General features: G+C 39.7%; 1 protein-coding gene across 5 annotated transcripts in view; it reads right to left on the bottom strand.

Moving 5' to 3' along the window:
• The window catches only part of LOC136884336 (uncharacterized), a 291,392-nt gene that overhangs the window by 171,954 nt on the left and 94,240 nt on the right, over nucleotides 1-25,198 (bottom strand). For all 5 annotated transcript variants that reach the window (XM_067156442.2, XM_067156440.2, XM_067156441.2 and 2 more), the window contains 4 exons: nucleotides 23,064-23,153; nucleotides 18,823-18,909; nucleotides 3,760-3,905; nucleotides 3,559-3,679 (listed from right to left, as the gene is read on the bottom strand). In XM_067156442.2, coding sequence (XP_067012543.2) covers nucleotides 3,559-3,679; nucleotides 3,760-3,905; nucleotides 18,823-18,909; nucleotides 23,064-23,153 — 444 coding nt within the window. The remainder of the gene's footprint in view (nucleotides 1-3,558; nucleotides 3,680-3,759; nucleotides 3,906-18,822; nucleotides 18,910-23,063; nucleotides 23,154-25,198) is intronic.

The raw sequence follows: 25,198 nt of genomic DNA on the forward strand, positions 1-25,198 counted from the left end.
TAGCTCCCCATCGAATTCCATTTCGTTCGCCAAGTTGTTTCCAAGGAGTCCCTCGCCTGTCAAATGGGAGTGGGACTCCATTACTCCCACAGGTCCGAGGCTTGCTTAAAATGTTCTGAGCTCGGTAAATTGATGAAGCAGGATGCTAACCTACTTGCACATAGTCCAAGTGAGGATCTCTCCTCTAACGGGTTATGGACCACCGGTGAATTGTATAGTCCTAGCCGCCTGAGCACAAGGAGGGCCACGACTCAGAATATGTCCGAGATGCCCACTCCCATTCCATAGCAACTGGGATCCCGACTCTCAGGACCACTTACTAGGCCACTCAGCCGTTGCCCATGGTTCATGAACTAGGACGTGACTACAGTAACCCACAAACATGAACCATTGTCATTGACAAAAGACTGAGGGATATTATAGAAACACAGTTAGAGGAAGAACAATATGGCTTTAGACCGAATAGGTCAACAATAGACTTGATATTTACAGTGCAAACGATAATGAAAAACATCTGGAAAGGAACAAGGAAATCATATTTGTATTTTTGGATTTGGAAAAAGCCTATGACACAGTTAAGAGAAAACATGCATGGGAATGACTACTGAAAAGGAATGTACCAAAATAATTAATTAACAAGATAAAAATGTTGTATCATGAGAGTAAAAGCAGTGTACAAGTGGGGAGTGGTGACTCTGAAACATTTTATACAAAAAAAGGTCTCAGGCAAGGAATTGCACTGTCACCATTATTGTTTATTATATATGGATGAAATCATAAAACGTGTAAAACGGAGTATCAGTAGTGATGAGGTGAATGCTTTGATATTTGCAGATGATGTGGTGATTTGGGGAAAGGGAGAAAAGGAAGTACAAAGGAGAGTGAACATTTGAAATGAAAATCTGGAGGAGTTTGGAATGGTAATTAGTAAAAAGAAAATTGTAGTCATGCAGAACAGCTTGCATATCTGGGTAGCAATATTAATGGAAGTAATGAAATCAACCCTGAAATTAAAATAACAGACTAAGTAAAGGTACAATATTATATCATCAAGTCAGAGAGCTTTTATGGGAAGACAAAGTACCCAAGAGAACGAAATTAACATTATATAAACAGTATTTTATACCAATTGTTGCATACGGACTAGAAGCGCTGGTAATTAATAAGAGACAGAATAGTAGGATCCAAACAGTAGAAATGAAATTTTTTAGAACATCAGTTTAAAAGGACGGCCCCGTGGTGTAGGGGAAGCATGCCTGCCTCTTAACCGGAGTCCCCAGGTTCGATTCCCAGCCAAGTCAGGGATTTTTACCTGGACCTGAGGGCTGGTTCGAGGTCCACTCAGCCTACGTGATTAGAATTGAGGAGCTATCTGACGGTGAGATAGTGGCCCCGATCTCGAAAGCCAAGAATAACAGCCGAGAGGATTCGTCATGCCGACCATACGACACCTCGTATTCTGCAGGCCTTCGGGCTGAGCAGCGGTCGCTTGGTAGGCCAAGGCCCTTCAAGGGCTGTAGTGCCATGGGGTTTGGTTTGGTTATCAGTTATAAAGACAAAAAGAGATAGAATTCAAAATATTAAAATCAGAGAAGAAGAAGACCGAGCTCGATAGTTGCAGTCGCTTAAGTGCAGCCAGTATCCAGCAATCGGGAGATAGTGGGTTCGAGCCCCACTGTCGGCAGCCCTGAAGATGGTTTTCAGTGGTTTCCCATTTTCACACCAAGCAAATGCCGGGGATGTACCTTAATTAAGGCCATGGCCGTCCAATTCCTAGGCCTTTCCTATCCTATTGTTGCCATAAGACCTATCTGTGTCGATGCGACGTAAAGCAAATAGCAGAGAAATCAGAGAAGAGCTAAATATAGAACCGTTAGTACAGAATATACAGAAAGCAAGAATGAGATGGTTTGGCCATGTAAAAACAATGGGAAAGGAACGGGTAACAAGAAGGGAATTAGAAAGAGAAGTTAAGGGAAAGAGACCCGTTGGAAGACGGAGAAGAAGATGGATGGATCAGATATGGAAAGATATTGGAGAAGCTGGATTTGATGTGGCGGAAGTAATGGAGCAGGAAAAGTGGAAGGGCAGAAAGGAGTGGAGTGGAGGAGGCTTGTTAACCACACCCAGGCAACGGAGTGGGACACTGACGATGATGATGAATACAGCTAACTGTGGACTATGGTTACACAAAGTACTTGCTTCTCTTTCTTAGACTTACACAGTAACCAAAGGTTTTTCAACTTAACAGTCCTTTTCAGCCATTCTACCACCGAGATGTTCTGCGGTTTAGCAGGTTCTCTCTCTGGATCATCCCTCAACTCTGCAACTTTCTTCCTAAAGATGGTCCTCTCCATGATGGCCTCTGGTCTTATATCATTTACCCGCATGTCTCCTTCAGCCAGCGGTGATGAGATTTCCATTTTTCCTATAACGTGAGCAATTTCTGCACCAATCTCTTCAGGTGACCATAAAATGTTGATCTTCCTTTCTTTAACAGTGATGATCTTTTCAACTCTTACGTACAGTTCCTTGTTTGACCTCAGGTAGAGACAGAACCCTCACGCACATTCTTGGGACGATTATTATAATTATTCAATGTCTCAACCGACAGAAATACATAACCTAACCAACATATGGATCAAGAACTTCGAGCATCATCATCATTTTACAGTTCCAGTTTCCCAGGTACTGTTGGCGAGCCTCTTCCATTCTGTCTTATTGAGATACGTTCTGTTGGTAATGACGTCTTCTAGTGTCCTTCCCTGATCTGCAATGTCCATGTTTACAATGTCCATCCAGTGGGTTCTTGGTCTTCCCACCATCCGTTTCCCTGCCACATGTCGCTCCAAGTTAACATATTCTGTCATTGTTGGCTCCATCCTCATTACATGCCTAAACCACCTCCGCCTGGACATGCTGACCCAATCTAACAATGATGTAACAATCCCATCTTCCTTCCTAACCACCTCATTCCTCAACTTGTCCAGTTTGGTTCTTGAATTGTGGACCGAAGGAACTTCATCTCGGATGCCTGCAACCTTGATGAGTCTTTCTTACTGAGGGTGCAGGTTTCAATACCATGGGTGAAGATTGGTATGAAGTACTGATTGAACATCACCAGCTTTGATTCTGTTGGTACTTTGGGATCCCAGAGGAGTGTTCGTACTTGCTGGTAAAAGTGAGAGCTCTTCTGCACTCTATTTGCCACCTCCTTTGTGGCCAGTGTATCTCGAGATATTACACTGCCGATGTATGTAAAGCTTTCCACACTTTCTAGTAGTTTCCTAGCATGATGTTCTCTGGTCGTCCCTCTCTGTTTATTGCCATAAGAACAAAAACCCACGTAGCTCGTCAACTACTACGAGAATTCTCAGGACCTTTTATCAATGTATTAATCGTACTAAACAGAATGCTATGCTAGTTCAAAACTTCTCTTCAAAATAAAAGCAAAGGGCCTGCTACAACCAAGGGGACAGGACTTGCAGAAAGAAAACCTGTTGGAAGGAAGAGAGAGAACCAGCAAACTGAAGCTGAACAAGAACACGGCTCACTTACCCATCTAGGAACGGCACGCTTTGGATCCACCACTCTTCCATCTACAGTATGTGGGCGAGCCTTCTGGACAGCATCCACCATGCGAGCTTTGGCGAACGTCACAAATGCAAACCCTCTCGACCTACAAGTGACAAGCAGACTTTTAAAATGACACTGTATAAGGTATGGATATGTTCTGATATCACCTGTTATACCCCTTACCTTTTTGTGAAGCGGTCTATGGGGAGGCAGATGTCCACGATCCTACCCCACCGCTCAAAATACCGCTTGAGGGAGTCGTGGGTGCTTCTACGATCCACTCTGCCCACAAAGAGTTTGCGGATGTGTTCAGGTCCACCTTCCACCTCCTGTCAACAACACATGTTACTCTAGAGGAATACAGTATTTACTCATGTATTAGAACCCCCCCCACCATTTTCCCTCAATATTACAGGCAAAAGAAGTAAGGGGGGTCCAATATGCAATAACGTCAAATTTTCTGCAGTGAACACATGGCTTCTAAGCTATAAATTGTACATGTAAGCATTCTACACTGTTCTGAGTTTTACTGGCTATTTTTCTAAATGTAAAATGACAACATACTGCAGGGTTTTTGATACTTTTAAAAATAGTTTCATTCCAGACTATAGATGTATTCACAAATGGTTTCTGAAGATGGTGTCTCTTATTTTCATTTTCATATTTGTAGAAGAAGTCACCCCTAACGAATAATGCCGTCCTGTAGAAAGCATGCCAACTCACCAGCTGATGACTAGCATATGTTACGAGTTGTGTAAAACATAGTGACTCGAAGCATTCTTTGTATAACTGCGGCTGTTAAAAGTCAGATCATTATTTTTAAGAATATTTCATGCTTGTTCTCTACATTTATCACAACTGTAATTGAGATGAGAGAGACCACATTGTTTAGGTTAGGTATGCTATCAAGTGCCCGGAGAATGCTAGAAGTTCCACGATGGAATTCCTTGAAATTGATTAATTGAAATTGACATTCCTATTTCGACAAACATTCAAACAAGCTTCCACGTGATTGCTCCCCGTCTATTGATTCCAACCTTCCCCTAATTTCCCCTCGCTCCAGCTCCTATCACACACGACCTCCATAGTTCGTCTTCAGTCAGCCACAATCATCCACGCTAAGCTAATTACTCTTGAGAGGCGAGAACGCAAGTAATCAGATGTGCCACATTCTTCCCTTTCTTTCATTCTTATATCGTAAGATACAAAAGAACTTGCCTAATTTCAATAATTACAATAGTCCTTATTCTTATTCTAGGGCCATCCACTGTATTTCTACCTACGTCATACGATCAGATATTCCACCTAATTTTTAATAAGAAATGTCAACTTGATCTTTATATCATCTCTCTGGATTTCCTACACATGCTCGTTGATCGTCTTTTTTCTACTAGAAATAACATTGTGCACCTAATTATCAGCTTTTATCGACGGACCTGAATACTGCATGTCAACAGCACCCTCAAGAAGAATTTTAATACCAAGTATTACTGTGTCATCTCATGTGTATAATTTTAAGTTTGTTCATCAACAACTTTTGAATGTTTGTGCTCGGAACAATCTAGAACAGCCTCACTATTTTAATTGACGTATTTGGCAACCCGATTTATTTCAATGTGTTATTCTGTCCTTGTCTTTTTTGTGCTTTTTCTTGAATATTTTACGGCTGATGATGTCTACAAGTTAGACAAAACACGTCCCGTCATATTTTAAATAATGAACTTTTGGTATTGTAAAGGTGGAATATTGACTTAACCTTAAAGTAACTGGTGTTCTATACGCACAATTCGAAATGGAAGAAAACATGTTTTTACAATAAATGCGTTAATAACGTGGCCGATAGCTGTAGTTAACTCGTTAGAAATAGAGGTTGAAGTAAACGATCGCTTAATTTTAAAACTATGTACTGAAATTAAACGAGAATGTGATACACCTCAAGATATGCCGTGGAGTGGATGACTGATGACCGATTTAGGAGGTATTCGGTAAAACCTTTTGTATTGAAAAGGTGGTATTAATAAACATTTCTGTAATACTCTTGATAAAACCTTGTTAGGCATTTCTGCAGAAGACAAGGAAAGATAATGTGATAAGGGGAGGTGGTACCACCTCTGGTTCAAAAATTCATGATTTTGTTGTTGTTGTGGATTTTTAAATATTTAAGTGTATTTAATTATGTATGAGTAATAGAATTAGCCACAATCATTCCTTAATGCCCTCAAATACAATTTAAATGACAAGTTGATATTTGAGGTTACGCCCCCTTTTCGGTTTGAGTAAAATGCTTAAATATAGTCTGACATTCTACTTCCTGTGGTGAAAGTGATGTTGTTGATCACCAAAGGGAATGTTTTTGTTGTGTTCATTTGTGTTGTGGCTAGCCTGTGTCACACATTCCCGCTCTCTTCTGTTCATTGTTTGTTTCTCTTGTATGAAAACGTGTAACAAGTACAAAGGGAAGAAGCTTGAAAATAATCAACCCGTATCAGGAACTGGGAGACTTACAGAAAAGGAAATTGACAGCATTCAAAATTATTATGGGATGGCAATAAGAAGGAATACCTCTAGTTTAGATAAGAGGAAAGCTGTGTCGGCAATATTTCTACATAAAGCATCCACTGATGAAAATCCTCAGCATGTTTTATGTCCCACAGGGCTAATAATAATTTTGTGTGGCTATTTCTAGTCGGATGCAGCCCTTGTAAGGCAGACCTTCCGATGAGGGTGGGCGGCATCTCCCATATGTAGGTATCTGCGTATTATTGTGGTGGAGGATAGTGTTATGTGTGGTCTGTGAGTTGCAAGGATATTGGGGACAGCACAAACACCTAGCCCCCAAGCCACTGGAATTAACCAATGAAGGTTAAAATCACCGACCCGGCCAGTAATCGAACCCGGGACCCTCTGAACCGAAAGCCAGTACGCTGACCATTCAGCCAACGAGTCGGACACGGGGGAACTTTCGTGGTGTAAATATAATAGGTCATTATTTACTGGTGAAGTTTACAATCACAAACATTCCCTGCCTGCACCAATAACTGACATTATAAAGACTGAGTTCAGGAGACTTTCTGATCCAAAACTACTTCGAAAATCCTTGCATGTAGTACAATTCACGAATTTCATCGCGCAGATCTGTATTGATACAGTTAAAACTAAGAAACAATGTTTGGTTTTGGTCCACCCAATCAATACACGTCACTTTAGAAGTGAACTATTTAATTAATTGTTTGTAGGATGTCAGTCATTGTGCATTGGTGTTTATGATGCTGTAATTACTTTTAATGAGGGATGTGCTGGTAGGATGAAAGTTATGCAGCAATTAGGGACTGAGCCAGGAGTGAACACACTCAGTACATTTCAAGAAATTGCTAATATGAGGAGGAAAAGGTGTGACCTGGTGACCTGGGTGCTTCTGTTATCTCCAAAGCATTAAGAACTGTGCTGAGAAGCCAGAAAAGGTCTAGGGAAGATGCTGATGACCCCTATGATCCAGAATTTGGTGCTGGTATGCATGAAAAGGGTAATCTTAACTTGTTCCTTTGTTTTCTCCATTTGCATTTTTTTAGGAAAAGGTACCAATATTTCAGGTAGTACTAGGCATATGAGCATACAACCTTAACCCCTTATACTCTTAGGAGTTTTACATATTTCTGCGTTTTCATAACATCATTACTTAAAAACTGTGGATTTTATTTCGCTACAATGTGTTAATGCAATAATAGGAGGTACAACCTCCCCTTAACTGAGAAAACGTACTATTGAATTTAAAAAAACAAAAAAATTAAATTAAACATTTGATATGGTTTTTTCCCAACATGCGTGCATTTTACGTCGTGTATGAATGGGTACAGTGAAAGATATAGGCTATCTACCATTTCTAAAGACACATTTTTTTTGTTGCTAGTGGCTTTACGTTGCACCGACACAGATAGGTCTTCTTATGGTGACGATGGGACAGGAAAGGCCTAGGAATGGGAAGGAAGCGGCTGTGGCCTTAATTAAGGTACAGCCCCAGCATTTGCTTGGTGTGAAAATGGGAAACCACAGAAAACAGTCTTCAGGGCTGCCAACAGTGGGGTTCGAACCCACTATCTCCCGGATGCGAGCTCACAGCTGCGTGCTCCTAACCGCACGGCCAACTTGCCCGGTTCTAAAGATACTATGAGGGTATTAAAAGGTGTGAAAAAGACGAGAGAACAAATAATAAAATCTTTTCCACTGGTGTGTAAAATACCTGATAACAAATATAAAAAAAATTTGCAGTGGGGCCCTGTAAAAGTATCAGCACATTATTGCAGATCACACTCTTTGACCATGAATTATTTCACTATCAAGGGTAGGAAGGGTCCACCCATTCAATACTATTAGTTTGTATATTGTCTTATAAAACTGGGACTAGTTTCGAACCCATATATATTGCGTCATCCCCAGCCACGCTCCAGTTGGAAGACATGAGAGCACATATAAACACTGATATGACACAATTTATAGTCTTAATTTAAACCAATGATGAAGTCTGAATAACATATCTACACTTTAAACTGAATAACACATCAAGCATGTTGCGGTTGATGGCGAACTATTTTGTCGTTTCTACAGCAGCTATTGAGTTGATCTGGGAGTTGGTATCCTTTTTGTGTAAACACTGATATAATTTAAATCAGTGATGAAGTCTGAATAACATATCTACACTTTAAACTAAATAACACATCAAAAATGTTGTGGTTGATGGCGAACTACTTTGTCATTTCTACAGCAGCCATTGAGTTGATCTGGGAGTTGGTATCCTTTTCTGTGTAGACGAGCAACTTGATTGATATTCATGTTTGTTCAATAGTAATATGGGTCAAGACTTATGTAGCTTTAAGAGGAACATTCGTACTTTGAATAGGTTTTCCTTATTATCAGTGTAGTGATCTATTGCTTAATTCATTTGGAAGTGAATGTTGTTCGTAAGTTACGTGCACTTGGTACAGACACCAACACCAGAAAAACCTATTCAAAGTACGAATGTTCCCCTTAAAGCTAGCTGCAAGAAAATATGGTACAGGACTAACTAAGCCAATATTTGACATTAGAGTGAAGACAAAGATAGCTAAAAAATGCGTACTGTACAAAAAATGCATTCAGTGGTCCGCAACAAGGACGCTTTAAAGAAGTCGAAGATGGAATTGTGAGGTATGGGCACAAAAAGCACAACGGCAGAATTGCCATACCGTTGTGCAATAAACTCGTTCGTTGACCTTCAACATCCGCGATTAGGCCTATACATCGCCAGGCGCTCAAGTTGGCCGAACCCGCAGGCGAAACGTGCGTGTAATGGTAGCCGGTTATATCTGACGCTGAGTAAAAGTAACAGTTTTATAGACAGCAAGAATATTTTCCTGATGGATTGTCGTATTGTAAAGACGCATGGAATAGGTATTGCTGGCAAATTTTCAACGGGTTTTCTTCGGTTACAATGCCAATTTTAAGTTAGTGGTCGTTAAACCCGCAGAAATAAAGAATAATTGTACAGCTAAAAAAAAAAAATAAAAAAAAAAACTAGCATAATGAAAGCCAATGTTCGGTGTCTAAAAATGCGTACTGTACAACAAAGGCATTCATATGATTTTACAAAGCATTTTTTGAGCCTGATTTAAATTTTTTGAAGGAAAAAGTGGGGTTTGTCTTGGATTCGGAGAAATACGGTACTATAATTTTTCAGAATGAAATTAAACACACACTTCCACGAAAAATAACAAACAAGTAATCCATAGTGTGGATATCATCCACGGAAACGCAAGTTTTCAGCAAACTGATAGCCGTTTCATACCGATTTTAATGTGTATGGGTTTTTTCTGAATTTCATAAAAAAATCTGGTATAACGACAATCCGCTATAGCGAGTAAATATTTCGCTGTTATGAATTCTCGCTATAACGGACTTCTACCGTAGTAACCAATGGGAACTGGACGCGGAGGTGGTCAGTGTCCAAACTCAAGGCAATGGAAGAGGGGATGGGAGTGAGAGAGGAGGTTGTGTGCCGAGTATGTCTAGTATAGAGGCAAGATCCGTGATAACTCTGGTCACAGCTATTATCGACTGACTTGATGAGACGATAAATATTACGAGAAGGCAGATGGCAGAATCCCAAGGCATACTGTAAGTGAAGTTATACGAGTGAGAGGGCGAAGAGAAGACAGACTATGTCTAAAGGGCGTGTGGGGTAAAAAAAACAATAGTGAGGAGGGTATAGTAACTAGAACCAAGAAAGCTCAGTAATACCGTATTTACTCGTGTATTAGACACCCCTGGCTTTTCGAGACGAAGAAAATGAAAAAAAATCTCGCCTATAAGACCCTCCAACGTAATTAGTCAGAAAACGACGACGATTCCACTTCGAAGCGGGTACAAGTCTTGTTGCAGCTCTGATGACATCGCACAAATTTGCGAATAGTTTCGTCCATACGACTTATGCAATGAAAACGCGTCGAATCCATGCGGTACATCTGTGTGTCGTAGTTAAGAAATGTCCGCCTCTGTAGCGTAGGTCTACTGCAACTCTGATGACGTCACACAAATAGACGAATAGGCCTAGCTTCGTGTCGAACCCGCGCATTGCAAGCATGCATCAGCTATATGCTATATGTCTGTGTTTTCTAGTTAATAATGTCTGCCAGTGTAATGGTTGGCACAATTAGTTGCTGTTTTTGGAGGTCTGACTTTGATTCCCGGTACCGTACTGCCAGAGACTTACGAATGGCGGGAAGGTTGATATGCGGTAAAAGAAGTACATGTAACTCCCCTCCACTGGGGGTGTGTCTAAAAAGAGCTGTACCACCTCGGGATGAGAAAACAAGTTTACTTTACTTGAGAAATATTCACGGTTGTTGCTATTTATACAGCAGGCGAGATCATTAACAAAGTGGTCGTTTAATATCTCGTAACTCGGGCCAATAAAGGTATATATTTGGAGAGAAGTAAGTTTAAAACGTGATAAAAGCTATCCAATTAAAACGATTGTTTTACTCGGCAACGTATCTAACAAATAATAATAATAATTTTATGTCCACACGTACTTTGAACGATTTTCGGAGCCGCCGAACAAAACATACTAGGGTATGCGTTAACCCCTTCAGTGGCGGGTTCTGGCAGACCTCCTGTGCCAGGAAAGTGAGGTTTTTTCGGAGGAAATTATTTATTTTCAGGAAGCAGGGAATGATTAACATTCATTCAGAAACAGTTCAAAGCAGTCAATCGCACTCACCTCTGGTAATAATCCAACCCTCACACCAGGATTTCCTGTAAGTGGAATTATATTAGATCGCACATTATCCCCAGGCTTACACTTTTTCAACACGAATGTATATTCAACACCTTCTACCATCACCTTAGCTTCTGACGTAATATCTTCTTCACTTTCACTATAAATAATAAGAAGGTAATCATCCGAAGAATCATTATCAATACTATCAGAAATACTAATGTCACTTAGAGATTCATCTTTGATGTAATTCCTTATTTTGTCTTCAAACATCTTTTCCGTTTCGCGCTCGTCATTTCTGTTTACCTCGTCAGCTGGCCAGAGATTGTATATGTAAAATGGAGAAGATAAGGCTGGAAACCCTCCCGCCAACTGTTGAGAATGCTGGAAAACAATTTCCAAAGAGATTACAGTACCCAAGAAATTATTGGGCCATCGCGAAATAACACTGCAGCTAAACAAGAATTTCTCGGGTGGTGACGTTATGAGCAAGAGTGCGCAACCTGAGAATTTCTCGGGCGTGCCACTGAAGAGGTTAATAAAAACAGAAACAATGAACGTACGAAATTAAACATTATGATAATAAAAAACATTACCACCACACCTGTAGATATCCATAAATGCGGTATATTTTCCTGTTATTTATTTTTATTTTTTCCGTCAAACTTTTGGCACTATCAGGGCGATAATATACCTAACCTAAACAATGTGGTCTGTCTTATCTCATGGACAGCTGTTTACGCAAATCCTGATGTGATAAATGTAGAGAACAAGCATGAAATGTGCTTAAAAATAAGGGCCTGTGTTTCAACAGCCGCAGTTAGCAAAAGAATGTTTCCAGTTACTATGTATTACATTCGGAAGTACAACTCGTAACATATGCTAGTTATCAGCTGATGGTTTGGCATGGCTTTATTCGAAAGGAGTGGCTTCTGCTACATATACATCAACTGGGAATATCAGAGACCATCTGGGAATAGATTTACACTGTTTAGACTCTATAGTCGGGAACAAAATTATTTTTAAAAGGTTCAAACAGACGGGACCTCATATGCTCTTGATTGCAGTGTATGGCTCAAAGAGAATGAAGCATGGCTGACGCTACTGGCGAGAGATAGCAGTAAAGATGACGTCACTTAGAATGCAGATACGTCGGTAGCAAGGCAGGGAAGTTGGCGGCGCAAGGCGATAATTCAAATGAAAGCAGTGATCAGGTTTACTGTGTGCTATGCCTACTGCTGAACTGACAGAGACAAATGACTAGCCATTAAGTTCTTTTGTATCAATATTTAATTATATGATAACACAATACCCTTATCCCTTTCTTCTACGGGATGGAGTATGAAGTGAGACGAATCTTCGTAGCGATTTTTTACGACCGTATGCCCTTCCTGACATCAGCCTCATCAGAGGAATTAATGAGATGTAACAAATGACGTGATAGGAGTATCTAAAACGAACTTTTATATGTACCGTAGGCCTAAAAGTCGTGTTCACCATTTGTCTTTTTCCGTTTAGAAATACCGCCTTCCGATTTATTTATTTATTTATTTATTTATTTATCGTATGATGAATCTATGTACACACATATATATAGTTTCAGGATAAATGTGCGTAATCACTAGTCCGTACAATACTACAACAATCAACTGCTTCATCCGATGTGCGATGAATGTCCATTAGCGTTCCTTTGAAAGCTCGAGTTGGGCAGTCAGCAACAATGTAGTGGATTGACTGCGAAGAGACACCAAAATCACAATCTGCAGAGCTAGTCCGACCCTATTTGCACAACAGATAACCACATCTCCCTTGTCCAGTTCTTATCTGATTGATGATTCTCCAATGTCGTCTTGGAAGATCAAATCCTTGTACGCGTTTAGAAGGATTCTCAACTAGATGCTTGTTCACTACTGAAGACTGATCCCACTGGGCTTTCCATGAACTGTTAACATGAAAAGAGGTTCTTTCAAGATCCATTGCTGTACACCAGGGTGGTTTCCTTGATTTCAGTCGATGTTCAGTGTGCGTAATATCTTGATGGATTGATGGGTAGTTGGGGGTTCTGCTGAATGTTCTTCCAAACCTTTAGGAGAGCTTCTGATTGTCTTAGGACTGAAGGTGGAATATTGCCGAAAACAGAAAGCCATAGTGTGTTCATGCACCGAATGCAACCCGTGATTATGCGCATTGCCTGATTGAGTTGTACGTCGATCTTCTTTGTGTGAACACTATTGATCCAAGAGGGGCAACAGTATTCAGCAACAGAATATGATAAGGCTAATGCTGTTGATCTTAGAACATGAGTATTGGCTCTCCATGATATACCAGCAAGTTTCTGAAGAATATTATTTCTAGTTTTTACTTTAGCAGCTACATCTGAGAGATGTTGCTTGAAAGTCAAAGTTCTATCAAGTGTTATTCCCAAGTATTTTGGTTTACTGCAGAACGGCAACACTTGACCTCGGAATTTTATTGTTGGTTTGTAATTAGGCTGTCTGTTGCGTGAGTGGAATGAGGGGGTCTACATTGCTTCACGTCCGTAAGTTTAACCACTACACTGCCCTACACGTGTACCCGGGTGGTGCTAAGAAAGCAACAGTGATAAGATGAGACCGAACTGTCGGAAATGACCTCTTGGTCAAAGAGCGAACAAGAAGATGTGTGTCCTTTTCAGGACCTTCAATTGTGAGACGATTCGTAAAGTCGGTATAAGAACTCGTAAAATTGGTATAACAATCGATTTTACAAATATTCTCGCTGCAAAATGGAATTCTCTATCTGGTAGGCAATGCAAGTTGGTCTTTGGTTGGGGAAGGAAAGCAGTAAGCGATGATTTTGTGAGCTGTACACTGGTCTTTATTTACATTACTCAAACTGTCCAGTTGCTTCGAGCATTTGAAGATTATTGTTTGCTGGCCAATTTGTGATAATTGTGTGCCTGATTTACTCTGTTTTATATGGTTTATTTTAGTTTAGTGATTATAATAATATAAACATGGGTGAACTAAGTGGTTCAAGTGCAATTAGAGAAGCATTGGGGGAGGTTAGAAGTGATGAAAGTGAAGATGACATTGGAAATGTAGAAGATTTTCGTGATGATTTATCATTAGACAACTTTTCCTCTGGAAGTGGGGAAGAATATGATGCTAATTTAGATACCCATGACTATAGTGATGCGTCAAGTAGTGATGAAGATAATACAAACGTGCTAACCCTACCAGGCACATCTAGACCTAATGACCCACCACAACAGACTCTCTCCAAGTCTTTTCACCTGTGACTTTTTTATTATTCATTGAAGTTTCTATTATTATATATCATTGTGCTTGTAATGAAATTTGGCACATTTTGTATATCTTGGAATTCAATTTCAGATAATGGAGTGCTTGTGACCAACCTCAAAAATTGGAATACCTTTTGATTTTTTTAAAAAAATATGACTAATCATCCATTTTACTTTCACTGGATACTTGTAAGTAAAACATCCTATTATTATCTTATTCTCTAATTTTTCCTGAACAAATTTATATATAATATGCCATATGTAGTTACAAATTTGTATTTATTATAAATTTTTTTAAATGTATTTCCACGCTGCCTTAAGAATGCTGAGCACTTAAGAGTGAAACGATCAGCACTTGGAGGGTTAAGAGTTGGGTATGGTATTTTAAGTTAATGATGGATCGGTGTTCTTGATAGAGGTATGCCGACTAAGAAGTAAGAAAGCTAAGCAATATGTTTGAATGATAAGAGAGGGAGTGAAGTTTAGTTGACGAGTAGAGTCGGGGAATGGTAATTCTAAGTTAATGGTGGATCGGTGTCTCTGCAACGGGATGCCAACTGTATGGTAGAGCTGTATCTTTGTTAACTGTAAGGTCAGAGGTTGGTGATAGAGTGACCAGAGCTACAGTATGTTTGTATAAGTGGGGTAGTGAATATAGATGGTATTTATTGAAGTTAATGGTGGAGCTGTGTCTTTGTTAAGGGTATGAAAATGAAAATCCAGAGCCTGTTTCCAGTCATTCGACCAGGTCAAGAATGGAATGAAGCCCCATCTAGTGGCGAGGATAGGAACTGTGCTAGATGCCGAAACCTGTCGCACTCCTCTGGGGCAATGATTGATGAATGACAGGTGAAACGAAATGATAATGGAGAGTGTTGCTGGAATGAAAGAAAACAGAGAAAACTGGAGTACCCGGAGAAAAACCTGTCCTGCCTCTGCTTTGTCCAGCACAAATCTCACATGGAGTGACCGGGATTTGAACCACAGAACCCAGCAGTGAGAGGTCAGCGTGCTGCCGCCTGAGCCACGGAGGCTCTTTGTTAAGGGTATATGGTCTGGAATTTACACGATGGTGAACTGTGCGGAGAGGTGCTTGGAGCGAGGTCACAGAGTTGAATGGTAAGAGAGGTAGTGATGTTTAGTTGGTAATTATGGATGGTAAACGTAAGATTGAGAGGATATTGTTTCGATGAGGTTGAGTGGAAGCTTTGTGAGGCTGTAAGGTGGATGGAGGCTGGTCATTGAGTGATCAGGAGTTATTTGAATTACAAGTAAATGCAAGAGTGATTATGTTTATTCGAGACGACATTGTTTTGGAGGTGAAGTTTGGCAACAAGGAAGTAGTTCATGTGGTAATTGCAACGTGTGGAGTTTGTGGCACACTACCACGGCAGCTGCCTCAGCAAACTGACTAGGTCGAGAGTTAGGGCAATAGCTGAGGTTGAAAGCGCCAGTTGAGAGGTGCCATACTGTCGATGTTTTATTTTATGTTTCTGCCTTATTGCCAGGGCTAACGGCTCTCCGGAAATGGGCCATTTGTTTCTAAATACTATATTGTTTTGTTTGCTCGAATTATTATATTGTTGTGTTGTATTATTATCACTATTATTGATTCATTATTTTTATTATGCAGGAGAGTTTATGTTTATTTTTATTTAATTTATTTAAATAGTTTACGCCCACATTGGAGCACTTAAATCAAACCCAAATACATTTACGTTAACAAAGAATTAACTGAAGATTTAGCTTGCATCATCTTCTTCCTTTCCCAAAACCTCTTCATTCTGGCTGACCTGGCTGCCCTTTCTTCATCAGATATGACATTGTTTGTGTTGTACAGTTTTTAATGACAATCTTATTTGTTTGTTCCTATTTTCAATTTGCTTCATTGTAATATTCAGCTCTTCTAAATCACTCTGAACTTCTTTAAACCAATTATTTTTTGTTTTACTTTTCCAAAAGTAATTAAATAGTTGTATTATCCTATTATCATTTAATCTATAAAGATGACAGAAAAAGGCAATTCTTCTTTTTGTCAAAGATTCACTTTCCCTATAAACCACTGCATTAGGCAATAATCTCCACTGTCCATCCACCTGATGTTTTTTATTAATGATTGTTTATGTTTATTTTATTTCACTATTATTTGAATTAGGAGAGTCTAAGTTGAAGGAGCTGGGCTAGGTTGGGCAATGTTATTTTTCTCCATTAATAGATCACTAAAGTAGAAATTACTGTAGATCTGGAGGAAAATAAAAAATAAAGAATAAATAAAGAAAACATTTAATTTTTCCTATGTAAAGTTAATGAGGAACGTGCACTATGAGATTACACTCTATTTTCTCAAGTCTGATTACATTTTGGAAAGGGTATTCCCAAGTAATTTATAGCGAAAACGTTTTCATTACTCTACTGGTGCTTGAAATATATTTTCATGATACATATGAGAATAAGTTATGTCAGGTGGCTGTTTGAATAAGAAAACTGAAAAGTTTGCCACAGAAGTCACCTGAGTGATACCACTCCAATTCTTCAGAATGAAACTGAACACCGACGTTCACGTTGTCTCGGAATTAGAAAACTAACTTATGAGTAAGCTGTAATATGGAAATCTGTGAAAACGCAAGTTCTGAACAAACGGATTGCCATTACATACTGATTGTGATGTGTGTGGTTTTTTCCTGACTTTTACAAAAAAATTGGAAAAAACGACAATCCACTATAGCAAGTAAATTTTTCACCATTGTTAATCCTCACAATAACGAACTTCGACTGTATTATTATTTGTTAGGTATGTTGCCAAGTAAAACAACTTATGAATGGATTGTTCTTATATTTTAAACCTAATTCTCTCCAAAAATTAAGTATATTGGCCCGAATTATGGGATATTATACTATTACTCTGTTAATGATCTCGTCTGCTATATTAATAGCAACAACTGTGGATATTGCTTAACTAAAGTAAACTTGTTTCCTCATCCCGAGGGGGTGCAGCTTATTTTAGGCACGACCCCACTGGAGGGGAACTGCATGCATCATTTTTATCGCATATCTACTGCCAATCTTAAATCTCTCGCAGTACGGTACCAGGAATCGAAATCATGGCCCCGAGAACGAGAGCTAATTGTGATAACCATCACGTTGGCGGACATTCTCAACTACAAGAAAATACATTATAGCGTGTTTATATTGCGTGGGACGGACACAAAACTATTCACCTATTTGTGCGACGTCATCCGAGCTGCAGTAGGCCTACATTATAGAAGCGGACATTTCCTAACTACGAAACACAGATGCACCCCTTGACTTTGACACGTGTTTGCATCGCGCCGGTTGTATGGATGAAACTATTCACAAATCTGTGTGATGTTGTCGGAGCTGCAGTAAGGGTTGTACCCACTTCGAAGCAAAATTGTAGGGGCCAATGACCTTCAATGTTAGGCCCCTTAAAACAACAAGCATCATCATCATCAAAGCAAAATCGTTCTTCTCTGAAAAATTACGTTGGGGGTTCTTGTATGTAAGATTTATCTTTTTCATTTTCTTTGTCTCAAAAAAGCGAGGGGGTCTAATACATGAGTAAATACAGTAAGTTACGAAAATAATTCTGATCAATGAATTTGAAAAAGGATAATATTTAGAATTCTAATTACTAAAACCAAACCCATGTTTTTTTTATTTTTTTATTTCTCCTATTAATAGTTCAAAAATTTATTGAATTTCCAGGGGTGGTCAATGAAGAGGTATCGTACCACTGTGCCATGGTACAATGAAGGAAGGAAGGAAGGAAGGAAGGAAGGAAGGAAGGAAGGAAGGAAGGAAGGAAGGAAGGAAGGAAGAAAGAAAGAAAGAAATCCTCGAGAGGTATGTATAAGAGATTGTTTCAACATATCTACCCTTGTTCTTTCATTTGAACCCCGCCAGTAATTTTCTGAAGCTGTACTGTATATAAGACTACAGTGGTCAACGCAGTGCCAAGTCTACATTCCAACCCCTACAGCACAGTAATCCACACAAGCCACGACATCCATGCAGAAAACCAATGATTTTCTACACAAATTTTTAATGCATCATGCAACAAGTTAATGCTACCAACTAATTTGATATAAAACATTCTGACGAATACATTCGGACAAGAATCGTGAAATTATGGATATGCATACATTTCTTCAAAGTAAAAAGCTGAAGGAAGCGCTTCAAGTCGTCGTCTGAGTTAAAAGTAGTTTCTGGTGCTTTTGTTTTGTTAAGATTGTAGAAGATTAGCTTTGTGATACTTCTTAAGATATAGTCGAAGTTTTGAAATATTGTCATCACAATATCTATCTCGACATCGGTCAGTGCTCAAAAGAATCATACCTTTTCTTAGAGATACTATGACGGAAAGGTCTTTTTTTTTTCAAAATTGACAATTACAATTAAAAAAATGACAGATTTATTTGATAACTAGAAGGAAGGATGAATGGGTTTTCAGTATTGTTCTAACTAATTCAGATGAAGTTTTCTTCCCAAAGTCTTGGAATTTGTACTGCTGATGGGTACATTAACATTAGTGGTCTGTTTACAACTTTCCTATCTGCTGGCCTTAGGAGCCCTGATTTATCATCTGTCTCTTCGAGAAGAAATTTTCACCAGCTGATTTAGAAGAATACAGTAGCTAAATAAATATTCAATGAATATCAAGGTATGTTATGACATATCTAAGATCAGAACCCACCTCATCGTCAATCTCATGCTTGTCATCATTGGGAGCAGTGAGCCTGGACTGCTCAGCCACTACTGCTGTGTTCTCTTCCGAAACTGCCTGTAAGGAGCAACAAAATACATTAAATCATAGACTTGTAAGACTCACTGCTGGGAAATGCAGGAAAAAAAATCACTAGAAGTATATATTCATAACTATATTGAGCTCCTTTACAAGATGGTGTGAGGTAACATTTACCTAGACAGACAGACAGACAGACAGACAGACAGACAGACAGACAGACAGACAGACAGACAGACAGACAGACAGACAGACAGACAGACAGACAGACAGACAGACAGACAGACAGACAGACAGACAGACAGACAGACAAGGAAGGTGGGTATGAAATGGTAGTAAGAGAACAGATCAAAGCAGGATGAACAAAATGAAGAGGAAAATTCATTTGACACGAAAGGTTAAAGCCCAAATTGGCACACTGGGTGGAATTCTGGCAACCAAGAATGAGTTAGCTGGAAAATTTATAATTCTCAATAAAATAACAATTATATTGGAACTGTAAGTTGTCTGTCGGATGGAGATATTAAGTCTTGAACAGACCCGGTGGGGTTATAAGAGTAGGCTATGTGGTGACACCAGGTTTCACCCTCTCCCTACCCAGTTGTTATCATCATCGACATCATCATCATCATCATCATCATCCTCCTCCTCCTCCTTCATCCAGTGGCGCAGGTGGCCCATGGGCACTAGTCGAAATGAATATATCCTCAGACACTTCCAGCACTAAAAGTCATACAACAGCTCTCTTACAATTCCCATTATATTTCTACACTACTCACATCAAGGTGGTGCTCCTAATGAAGGTGGGAAGTAGAAACTGCTGAGAAAAAATGGATGTAGATGAATAAATTGATTGATGAGGAGGTCTATTAAGCTGAAGATTAGGATATTTGTTCATGTCTACTCTTCTCACATTATCTTTCTATTCATTAATCAATTTAAACTTTTCATGAAGTATATTTTAGACTTATGCCATGTAATTAATTATAAACACACTTTACATGTTTCAAAAGGAACCTTGCCTTTCTTCATCAAGAGACAACAGAGAAATTAAACAACGCATTAAAGGTTGCTAGGAGAAAGCAACAAGAAACTTAAAATGGTGCCTTAAGATGTAGAAGGGACACCATTTTAGCCCCATGCTAGAGACAATGAATGGCAACAGTAAAGCATCATTCTCTAATGGTTGTGATAATAGGTAGCCATGATTCACTGAGATTGTAGCCTGTATCGCGGTTGAAATTATCTGGGTGTTTACGTATTTCAACCGCCTCCCTGCTGATCCTTGGGCGATATTGCTTTATACGGGCAAGAACATCCATTTCTTGGAACATGACATCATGACCAGGTGTTAAGGCATGATCAGCAACAGCTGATTTATCACGTTGGTTGAGTCTGATACACCTGGTATGTTCTTTGATGTGAGTGCATACTGTTCTCGAAGTCTGCCCAATATAAACCTTGCCACATGTACAGGGAACTCTGTAGATATCAGGTTGTTGCAATTTACGCAAACTGTCCTTAGCTGGTTGCAGGAGTTGCCTAATCTTAATTGATGTTCCAAAAACAGTTCGTACATGGTACCTACGTAAGATTTTAGCAATACGATCTGTCGTGTTGTGTATGTAAGGTAGGTAAGCAGTTCCTTTTACACCTGTTTCCTTAACAGATGTCCGATTATGCGTCGATTTCAAAACCGTTGAAATCAAAGCTCTGCTGTAACCGTTGCTCTCAAAGGTGATTCTCAAGGTTCCTGTTGTAGAGCTGACACTTCACAAATCCTCCTGGCCCTGGTAGTCAGTTGCAAGGATACCATTTTTCTGGGCAGAGTGATGGTGAGAATCTGCATGGAGATATCTAATGGTGTGTGTAGGCTTACGATAAACGTTGTGTCCTAAAGATCCATTCCCTTTCTTGGTGACGAGAACATCTAAAAATGGTATTTTGCCATCAGATTCCATTTCCATGGTGAAACAAATGGAAGGGTGCTGGCGATTAAGGTGATCCAGGAAGTGACCAAGATAGTCTTCACCTTCCGTCCATACAACAAACGTATCATCCACATATCGCCACCAGATCTTCGGTTTGCAAGGTGCCGACGACAGTTCTTCGAAGTTTTCCATGAAGAAATTAGCCACAACAGGAGAGAGATGACTTCCCATGGCCACACCATCTGTCTGTTCATATTATTTCCCATTCCATAGAAAGTAGGAGGTCATGGAGTGATAGAAAAGCCTTGTGATCTCTTCAGTAAAAATATAATTAATGAGAGACACAACACCATCAACAGGTATTCAAATAAACAGACACACCACGTGGAGACTCACCAAGATATCATCTGGCTGAAGTGATATAGTTTTTAACTTCTCAATGAAGTGTGTGGAATCCTTAATATAGCAAGGTGTGTTACCCGGAGTGGTTGAAGTAGACTACCTAAATATTTAGAAAGGGCATATGTCGGGGAACCAATCTGACTAACAATAGGCCGAAGAAGAACACATTCCTTATGTATTTTGGGAAGCCCATACAGTCTCGGAGGAATAGCATCCCCTGGAAGGAGACTCTTCGCTGTATCTACTGGAATAGCAGACTGCTTGACCAATTTGATGGTCACATTTGAGTAGCGAGTTGTAGGATCACGACTGTTAATCCTGTATATAGGATCAGCTAACAAAGAAAAGATCTTGTTGTCATAATCATCCTTATCCATCACCACTGTCGCGTTACCCTTGTTAGTGAGCAGAACGGTTATATCAGAATTGTCTCTTAGATCTTTTAGCGCCCGGATTTTGCCTCGTTTTAAGTTGGACTTAGGTGGATTAGTGGCCTTGAGAACTCTGGAACATTCTTGTCTAACATCCTCAGCCTCTTCAAGTGTGAGGTTATGTACCAAGGATTCTATAGATGTAATAAGTTCCTCAATTGGAATTCTTCTAGGCGCTACAGCAAAGTTGAGACCTTTGGCGAGAACTGCCTGTTGGGTTTCATTCAGAGGCATACCGGACAAATTTACGACAGCTTTGTTGGTATCAAGTCTAATGTCATCTGACATAACCTTTCATATTTGGAAATATGCCTGCCCCTAACCCGATCTCATATGCTGTTGGCTTGCAATGCAGTAATACGATCAAAGACCTTCCAAAATTCCTCATTTACAAAGTTCGAGAGGCATAGATGCAGCTGTAGCAACTCCCTCAAGATTAAATCCAACTCCTTACGAGTCTGCTGTATCCTCTTTATCAATAACGCCTCGCTTGTAGACAACAGGTTTTCATAGCTTTTGGTGTTCTGAAGGTATGCTTTAACATAACAAAATTTGGTAGTATATCATGGTCCCAGCATCTTAGGAGAAAAGTAAGAGAGGAAATTAGACACACCTTCTTGCGTCGTAATCTACTAATTTTAGACATTGATCGAAAAAATATCCTCCCCATAGAGGTTTCTAATATTATCATTTAGATTCTCACGGCCCACGTAACTATTCATGTACAAACTGTTTTTGGAACATTAATTAAGATTAAGCAATTCCTGCGACCAACTAAGGACAGTTTGCCTAATTGCAACAACCTGGTAGCTACAGAGTTCCCTGTACTTGTAGCAAGGTTTATATTGCGCAGACTTCGAGAATGGTATGTACTCGCATCAAAGAACATACCAGGTGTATCAGTCTTAACCAACCTGATAAATCAGCTGTTGCTGATCATGCCGTAACACCTGGTCATGATGTCACGTTCCAAGAAGTGGATGTTCTTGCCCGTATAAAACAATATCGGCCAAGGATCAGCAGGGAGGCATCTGAAATACCTAAACACCCAGATAATTTCAACCGTGATACAGGTTACAACCTCAGTGAATCATGACTACCTATTATCAGAACCATTAGAGAATGATGCTTTACTGTTGCCATTCATTCTCTAGCATGGGGCTAAAATGGTGTCCCTTCTACATCTTAGGGCACCATTTTAAGTTCCTTGTTGCTTTCTCCTAGCAACCTTTAATGCGTTGTTTCATTTCTCTGTTGTCTCCTGATGAAGAAAGGCAAGGTTCCTTTTGAAACGCGTAGAGTGTGTTTATAATTAATTACATGGCATAAGTCCAAAATATACTTCATGAATAGTTACACGGGCCGTGAAAGTCTAAATGATAATACAATTTAAACTTATTCTTCTTTACAGGAAATATTCGCCTCTCACCTGTTCAGGAGGCTGAACCTTGACGACGACGGTGGTTGTGTCTGAAATCTGTTCAGATTTTGGCTCCAGCACAGTGGTAATAAGCGGCTGCTGAAATACAGAAGCGATCAATAACTACATCAGGGATACACAGTGAAAGTTCCCCAATGGGGGTTCCAGCTAAATGGCAGGTCTGTAAATACAAAACAAGATTCTCAAAATGTCATAAGAAAACTCTCAATCTGCACTGTAGAGCTAAATGGTCAGTAAAGCATTCTTTTAATAGCCGACTAAAAAAGCAGCCGAGGCTTTCATGGCCGACTTATAACCTGTATTTTTTTGGGCTAAGGAGCATACTGTAGTCCTGACATTTCACTGAAAACCGCATTCAGCATTCTCAAGGATTCCGTTGTCTTCAACTACTACTAAGCTCTCGGTGGAATGGAGTAGTATCGCATATAGGCTCGCCTATTGGTTCGCCATAGTGAGGGGGCGGTTGCTGATTGGCTATTCTTTGGCCAATGACAAGCAATGTAGAGCCTGGCGCTGGACTTGGTGAAGACACGCAGCTGATACCCGTTGCTTTCTCTGGCCTTAAAACCTGGAGGACACGGTGGCCACAGCAGGTGGCGAGCAGCGCAGCGCAGTTGGAACTGTGATACCGCTCCATTCCACTTAAGAGCTTCGTACCAGTCAAAGATGGCAGAAACTCTTCAGAATGCCGTCAGCGAGACGTTTATTTACTTAGCGTATGGCATACAAATGAACAACAATAATCAATGAACTAAACTACAAACAAACATCTAGACCTCATGCTCCTGAAAAATACAGATATAGGTGATTCTGAAAGGTTGACATTTTGCATTTTTTTCCAATGAATCTATAGACACATTAATGAAACCAATCTACATTAAAAGAAAAAAAAAAAAAAAGAGATTTCAAGTCAGAAAAAATAGGGAACATTTGGTCTTTCATGACAATTCTCATAATCTACTGTATTTGCCAAGTCATAAGATTTTTCAATGTCAGAACATGAAACAGAACACAGTAGAACAACACTGTGCTCAAATCTGAACACAGAAAATAATTAGGGTTTGTTGAGAGAAACAGACAATTTGATATGAACAAATAGATATTGAAGATTACTGCAGTGTTCTCCCCAGACTATGTTTCGTCAGCCGAGTGGCAGGAATGAGTAGCCGGACAGGGATTAGCCTACTATGTAAAAAATGTCAGTTTATTCCCCTCAGGGCTTTAACAATATCAGACAGGCAAACATTAACTGCAAAACTGAACTATTTTAGTGTTACTATCACGAAGAAGACATAACAGAGTAATTTGAACTTCTAGTGTTGTACTGATCGCTCATAATCGTGGAACTCCAAGGCCTACCTTTTGGTTCCTGTGGAGTGCCACATGGATTTGCGATGTCATGCGGAATTGAATGCCCACATATGATTTCACGCTAATCCAGGCACCACTCGCGCACGAGACTACGTGATAGTCAAGCTAAACGTTTAAACTCTGATGTAATAGACACAATTATGCTGATAATAACGAAGATTTATCATTTAAATAAAGAGCTTTCAAGTATTTACGTTTTAATTTAGAGCACCCAGACCCTATGGACCAATTGCAGAAACGATGACTAGTTTTAAGCCTTAGACAATGTCTACCTAAACAACATCTAAATCGAGCACGATCTTCCATTGAATAAACAATGTTCAGCTGGTGTTTAACTAGACATCGTTTAAAGTTTCAATACTGGTTTGAAAATGGAGATAGAAGTATCTTTCATGCAACTCTTTGCTTGTCGCAACCAATGAAATACGTCGGTGTGCACTCCGAATGGCAGTCATCTGTTTGTCTTCCTACAAATTACTCAAATATGGCTAAGCATGAGCATGCCTTGCCCAGAATATCGCTTTCGGTGGAAATTAAATCTCATAATATTATCGACACCAAAGCGATACGCCACTGTATGGGGAAGTACACGTAAGGCCATACACTAAGGGTGCAACCTTACTCTTTCTCCCCTGTGATGTTAAGGTGATGCTGTTAGGTATTTTGCAGTTCTTTTTCAGTGTCGGTAACCATACAGTTTAGGGACCCTACTTGCCGATACGACGTCTTACATTTACCGTTAATCTGGCATG

The sequence above is a fragment of the Anabrus simplex genome, chromosome 12 (assembly GCF_040414725.1).
Source record: "Anabrus simplex isolate iqAnaSimp1 chromosome 12, ASM4041472v1, whole genome shotgun sequence".
Lineage (NCBI taxonomy): Eukaryota > Metazoa > Arthropoda > Insecta > Orthoptera > Tettigoniidae > Anabrus > Anabrus simplex.